Source organism: Salmo salar, chromosome ssa01 (genome assembly GCF_905237065.1).
Source record: "Salmo salar chromosome ssa01, Ssal_v3.1, whole genome shotgun sequence".
NCBI lineage: Eukaryota > Metazoa > Chordata > Actinopteri > Salmoniformes > Salmonidae > Salmo > Salmo salar.
In genome coordinates, this window is record NC_059442.1 from 155,033,327 (window position 1) to 155,040,915 (window position 7,589).

General features: G+C 38.8%; 1 protein-coding gene across 1 annotated transcript; it reads left to right on the plus strand.

The window, feature by feature from the left end:
• The first annotated feature begins 4,920 nt into the window (after positions 1–4,920).
• LOC106569011 (forkhead box protein D1) lies at positions 4,921–6,697 on the plus strand. Its single transcript, XM_014139946.2, has one exon. It carries the CDS (start codon positions 5,203–5,205, stop codon positions 6,220–6,222), a length of 1,020 nt encoding a protein of 339 aa, XP_013995421.1. The 5' UTR covers positions 4,921–5,202; the 3' UTR covers positions 6,223–6,697.
• The last annotated feature ends 892 nt before the right edge of the window (positions 6,698–7,589 follow it).

Consider the following 7,589-nt stretch of genomic DNA (forward strand, 5'->3'; position numbering starts at 1 on the left):
AGCCGATTTAATTCAAAACTGTAACTTGGCAACTCAGGAATATTCAATGTCATCTTGGTAAGCATATTATATATATTTGGCCTTGTGTTTTAGGTTATTGTCCTGCTGATTTCTCTACCAGTGTCTGTTGGAAAGCAGACTGAACAAGGTTTTCCTTTAGGATTTTTCCTGTGCTTAGCTCTATTCCATATCTTTTTATCCAAAAAAACTCCCTAGTCCTTGCCGATGACAAGCATACCCATAACATGATGCAGCCACCACCATGCTTGAAAATATGAAGAGTGGTACTCAGTAATGTATTGTGTTGGATTTGCCCCAAACATAACACTTTGTATTCAGGACATAAAGTTTGTTTCTTTGCCACATTTTTTGCAGTTTTACTTTAGTGCATTATTGCAAACAGGATGCATGTTTTGACATTTTATTGTGTACAGGCTTTTTTCTTTTCACTGTCATTTATGTTAGTATTGTGGATTAACTACAATGTTGTTGATAATGCGTTTTCTCCTATCACAGCCATGAAACTCTGTAACTGTTTTGAAGTCACTACTGACATCATGGTGAAATCCCTGAGCGGTTTCCTTCCTCTCCGGGAACTGAGTTAGGATGGACGCCTGTATCTTTGTAGTGACTGGGTGTATTGAAACACCATCCAAAGTGTAATTAATGACTTCACCATGCTCAAATGGATTTTTATCCATCTACCAATAGGTGCCCTTCTTTCCAAGGCATTGGATAACCTCCCTGGTCTTTCTGGTTGAATTCACTGCTCGACTGAGGGACCTTACAGACAATTGCATGTGTGGGGTACAGAGATGAGGCAGTCATTCAAAAATCATGTTAAACACTATTATTGCACACAGTGTGAGTCCATATAACTTATTATGAGACTTGTTAAGCACATGTTTACTCCTGAACTTACCTAGGCTTGCCATAACAAAGGGGTTGGATACTTATTTACTCAAGACATTTTCGGTTTTATATTTTTTATTAATTTGTAGACATTTCTTAAAACATAATTCCACTTTGACATTATGGGGTATTGTGTGTAGGCCAGTGACACAAAATCTCACAAAATGTGGAAAAAGACAAGTGGTGTGAATACTTTCTGAAGGCACTATAGATATCTTTATTATAAATAATACTATATCACCCTTGACAGTGTGATGCTGAAGTGTTAAAAATGTCTCAACTTCAACGTGCCCCATTCTCCCCTATACTCTCTCTCACATACACACATCACACACACACACTTTCTCTCTCTCTCTCTCTCTCTCTCTCACACACACACACACACACGACACACGACACATCATGCCTGATCACGGACATGTTCCCGCACGCACGCACAGGTATTGTCTTGTATTTTATGCATGTGATACATATTAATCACATGCTACCAAGTACCCAGAGAGACTGACTCTTTTGGTGACATTTATAGGATTTGTCAGCGCGAGAAGCAGGGATTGCGTTCAGTAGTAAGTGCTTTCTTGGTACCCCGTGGCACTGAAACACCATCCGATCGTAGAGGGGAATTTATAAACACTTTAGAAGTGGTTTACCACAAATGCGAACCCTGCTTTATAGACGGACTCCAGCGTCAGCTCACGAATGAATTTAACTATAGCCCAGACCATGCCTATACTACTAACTAGCTCAAAGAAATAATTTCGAATGAGGATTTACAGAATACATGATGCAAACAGGCTAAATGTTTTTCCCACAGCCAATGTAGGTGACAATCGTGACATATCAGTCCATAAATCTATACATCAAAACCCATTTGATTCATCTTCAGAGCACAAAATTAATTCATTAAAATAAATGATTACAGTTGTTATCAACTTTCACCTATCATTAACTTTTAATATCGCTAACCAGTCCCCGGTCTATCAAATTTATTGCATTCATTTGTAATTATTATTCGGTGTACGTGATTGGTCATTTAATCTCAAAGTGACTGGTCATTTGGTCTCCGGGTCTTTCCGTAGCCCTCTCCAAGACTAGGTTATTGCATGTCTAAAATAGTATTTCAAAAAAGGCATAGGCCTATTAAACGAATTAAGTTCAACAAGGCTTTGTTTTCAAAAATAGCAATTAATTTGCCATGCACGGTCAGCATCACCCGAGATTCTTTAATAGCCAAGTATTTTCTTACAGAAATAAAACATGTAATATTCAATTCACTTAGGCTTACCTTACTCTTTTACTACCTTAACATTTTATATATATATAAAATGTTAAGGTAGTATATAAAATGTTAAGGTAGTAAAAGAGTAAGGTAAGCCTAAGTGAATTGAATATTACATGTTTTATTTTATATATATATATAATGTAGTGCATCTGGAAATAAGTAGGCCTACTTGTGGTCACTTTTACTTATTTTCCCCTGAATGATTGTAAAAAAAAAGACTGCATAATGTCCGTCATAGTCAAAGGGCCAATAGCTATTAACAGCGCATACATTTGCCATTTACTGCGCTAGCACAAATAAACTAATAAACAAACACTGATAACCAGTGTCACATGCGTGACTTTTGCTCCAAATAATTCAAACAGGTTTTTACGCACGACTTTTTTACGCACGAAATAACTATTCTATACCAATGGTGTGTTAATTCTGAAGAGTTAAATCATAAGACCATTAGTTCGATAGTCATTAAAATACTATTAAGACCTGTCTGAGAGAGATGTGTATTTGAGAGAGTTCTAGTTCTAATGATCCGTTGGCGACGTGCAGGCTTGAGGCACTTGTCAGCCAATTGGTAATTTGTGAGAGTGAAAGGGCTTGCATGTAACTGATAAACTGTTACTGTAATATAAATAGTATGCAGATTTAATTCAAAAGAACGAAAGGGAAAACAAAAGTGCTGTCATTGTCAAACATTTGAAAGCTGAAGTTGTCAAAGTAGACATCGTGTTGAGAGTGTGGACAATTTCTCCGCTAGATGGTGCTGCATGGTCCAACGTAAACGCTACGGAAGTTGTTGATAGGCCAGACTAAAATAAACATAAGTCATCATACAACTCTGAATCAACCATGGGTTAGCTACTATATGGTCATCATCAAGCACCAGACATTTTCTTATTGACATAAAGATCACCTAAACCCATTCATCCTCATCTTTACAATACAACAGATGCATTTAATCGTTCTATATAGGCTCTATTGTTGTAGTCTAGGCTACTTTTGTAGTCTATAGGTTTTCTGAACTTACTAACATAACTAAGTGGGGGACATAGGAGACATTGTGATAACAACAGTAATTAATAATCTATTTGGATTCAAATATACTTTTACCTATAGGCCTACTTTATTGTTGCAAACAGTCACGTTCTTTATCAACGAATGGTGATGTTTGATAGGTTTTCAGCACTTTTAAAACGTATTTTATGTAATGAAAAGTTTTATTCCCTACCGATTTGTTGTTTCATGCACCCAGAATTGGTATATGAGAGATATGATCAAGTGTCACTCACTCCAAGCTGAGGTCAAGAGATGTCTTACATCTTGTTTTGTGGAAAATATGCATGATTTAGCCTATACGTAACTGACATTCATAATATTTGATTTTAGTGCACTAACAAAGCGAGTCCCAGTTTAAATTGTAAGTGTCACATTTTGAACCAAAATGTGACACTTAAAAATGTAGATTCTTCACAGTCGACCAACTTCATGAAAGTAACTGTCTCCTAGGTATTAAAAGGGGTTCTGTAGAATGAAATATAAAACCATAGCCTATAGATTGGTGAGAAGGAAAATATTAGCAATCATAAGGTGTAGCTTCTCGTGCGTACTTCTCGTGCAAAGGCAATGAAATGGAAAATCACAACCGGGAAGTTGTTTCGAAACATCATTTCAGATCATGAAAAGTTCCGTTTTACAATATAGTTATAAAGCCTACATTTCATACTCTTTATATATTTCAAATGAATTACTTAATTTAAAAGCATCCTATAGGCCTATGTTGGTGTAGTTTTAAAGTAGGCTTCTATGAATAAGGAATAGGAAAGGTTGCTGTGCGTTAAGCTATTACGCACGTGTAGACCTATAGAAATGTCTGCAAACTCTTTTGCGGGAGTCGTATCACGTAAGGATGCTTTAGCCTACACTGTTACATGGATACAATTCTAATATTGTACACTAGATAACAGGATCCAGATAACCCAAATAAATAATTTTATACTGTATGCGTAAAAATCACAATCATTTATCAAAAATCATATCAACTCATCAAAACAGCATATTTATTTGATGTTTTCCCCCTTTATTTAGAAAAACATCAATCAGAGCTATAAAGTCATTGCATGGCAGAGGCCCTTATTTCTCGAGCTGCTCGCATGCTCTGCGTGACCCGTGACTGATGCGAGTTAACAGCTCACTCTTTTCTATTACAAATGGCTCGCGGATAATCTAGATAACTACTGGATCACGCAAACTATGAAGCGTGGAGAGTGGGTCATGAAACTCCGACTGTAAACATTTTGTATTTATTTTATGAATCATGAATTATCTGAACTATTACAATGTTTCTTAAAATACATAACTTTATAAATACTTATCGTTTATGTCAATTATTTAAAACATAACATTCCACTATCACGTTACAGCTTTTTATCACATTAGATGATGATCTATAAGGGATAGTCCTACCAGCATGGGCTTTGTTTTGCATGCAGCCTTCTTCTATCTTCTATGTTCAGTGATATAGCCCTATTTTTTTTGCCAAACATTTAGCTGAAATGAAAGGTTTAGATTCATTATATTTGTATTCCAAGATGACCACCAAAAAGAGAACCAAACTTTTTAAAATCGTCCACAGTTACACAATTGTTGCTATTTTTTTTTTTTTAAATCTCTTCATTTGCCTTGGTGACGTTCCTTCGCCATGTGATCAGAGCTCTGGTATAAAGCGTGAGGGAAGATCCGCCCTCTTCAGGATTCAGGTTTGGCCTTTTTCAGGTCTTTCCACAGACTAGCATCCGGATGTGCGATATTGAACAACAACAAAAAGCCCTAAAACATATGGTAGTGGCTGGAAAAAAGGGACATCTATTACCGCCGGCGTGCTCCTCTAATTCCATCATATGAGTTGTCTTGGAAGAGGGCAGAGTAGCACGGGCAGAATATCCTCTTCCTATCCGCCGTAGCTTCTGGGAGCGCACAGCACAGTGCAGCCTCTACACAGCCAGCGGTGAGCCATGACTCTGAGCTCCGAGATGTCGGATGCCTCCATCCTTTCGGAAGAGACAGACATCGACGTGGTCGGCGAGGGGGAGGATGGGGACAGCCAAACGCGCTCTTACGTAGACGAGGTGGCGCAGATGCACGATGACCTGCTGTCTGGCTCCCCGCCATGCCTGGACAGCTCCTCGTCCCGGGATCCTTACAAACCAGCCAGTAAGAACACCCTGGTGAAGCCCCCTTACTCCTACATCGCCTTGATCACTATGTCAATTCTTCAGAGCCCCAAGAAGCGGCTCACCCTCAGCGAAATTTGCGATTTCATCAGCAACCGTTTCCCGTACTACCGGGAAAAGTTCCCCGCGTGGCAGAACTCGATTCGACACAACTTGTCCCTGAATGACTGTTTCGTCAAGATACCGAGGGAACCGGGGAACCCCGGGAAGGGAAACTACTGGACCCTAGACCCGGAGTCCGCCGATATGTTCGATAACGGCAGCTTTCTGAGACGACGGAAACGCTTTAAACGGCAGCAGCAGCAGGACTTTCTGCGGGAGCACAACAGTTTTATCCCCGCCGCTGCGTACGGCTATGGACCTTACGGCTGCGGCTACGGTATCCAGCTGCAGTCCTACCACACACACTCTGCGATTTTCGCGTTTCAGCAGCAACAGTCCAGGCATTCACACACGGGGACCATTATTCCGGCACCGTCCTTAATGCCCACCTCCACTGACTTGGCCAGGAGCCGGTTCTATCCCCAGCTCAGCCCCAGCCTGGCTTCACCCATACAGACTGCAGCCAAGTCCAGCTCGCCTGTCCAGCGCTCTCCCTTCTCCATTGAGAGTATCATTGGTGGGTCGCTGAGCCCTGCGCACTCTCAATGTGCCTCGCGGACTTCTCCTCTTGTTCCAATGTTATCGTCCTCCCTCGCGCCACAGTCGCCCAACCAGTCGCAGAGCGTGCACCCAGGAACTGTTTTACACACGGTCGAGAACTTTCCCAACAGAATTGTGAACGGTACTAGTGGCTGTTAATTTCTATAAACTAACTTCAAAGTTTTCAAGAAATATGAACAAAAACGCCCATCTTTGAAGGTAGGATTATTTTCGTATGTTTTTGTTGTGGTTGGGGTAACACGAAGCTGAATGATGGATATTAACACTAGGGCTTATTCATGCCTATTCATGCTGTAAAAAGTATATTATATTTATGTTAATAACATTTTAGTGTCAATCTAATTTTCTCTCCACGAAATGTTTCGTTGTTTATGAAGTGATTCGTATAAATCACTGTCTAGGGCGTCTCAGGATCGACTTAATGAAACAGCTTATAAATGATCACGTCTAAAACAATGTATATTGTGTCACACACACCAATGTTTTTGTAGTTTGGCAAATTGAAACATTTTTACTGTTTTGATTTGTGCTTTGTATTGAAAAGACACAAAGATGAAAGTAATTCATTTATATGCAGTGTGTGCTTATTTCAGTAATAAAACATTGTACATTCTTTGGCAAGTATTGTATAATTTTTTTACACGGTTTGTTTTTCAACAAGAATAAATATTGTTTTACAAAAAAAAACTCTTTGCCTGGAAAGTAACTTATTAATAAGTAAGTAATAATCTCAGTCTAGAAATTAGTCTAATGTAGGCCCACACTTGACCACGTGCATGAAGTAGCCTATAGTGTTGTTTAATGTTTTTGAAAGACCTATCTTTTTCATTTTTGTTAAGAAACATATTTCCAAAAAGTAATAGACAATGTAGGCTAGAACCTATGAGTGGGCACATAATAATAATAATAATAATAATAATATAAATATGGCTACTGCCCTTATAATAATGAACTACTAACACTACAACTGCTAGTCCGCAGCTGCTGTTAATACATTCCCAAAAATACAAATAAAGAATAACAATGCATCTAAATTGCTGTTACAATGACTCATGGACATGTTTTATTTGGTTCACATATAGCCTACAGATCAACAACAGAGTGTATTCTTCTTTTACTTATGTTCCATATTTTACTGCTCAAACTGAAAGAGAGAGTGAGAATCAGGTGTTGTAACATTATTATTATATAAATAATCATTCACTTTCAGTGTTAAATTACCAAAACTGGCACCATTACTTTCAACAGGCCAAGGGGTGCAAGATAAACTTCATATTCGCTACCCATAGACCTTTAAGAAACATGGCGTGCGTGTGTGTGTGCATGTGCGGGAATGCGTGAGTGTGTGTGTGACTTTTAGAACATATAGGCCTACAACTCTATACCATTAACATTCTGAATAAATATTTTGTTCAGGCTTTTCAACGTGTATCTTTACACACACAAACACCCTCAATGTAGGCCTCGTGTGTGTGTGGCCTAGCTGTGTCTGAATGTAATTACAT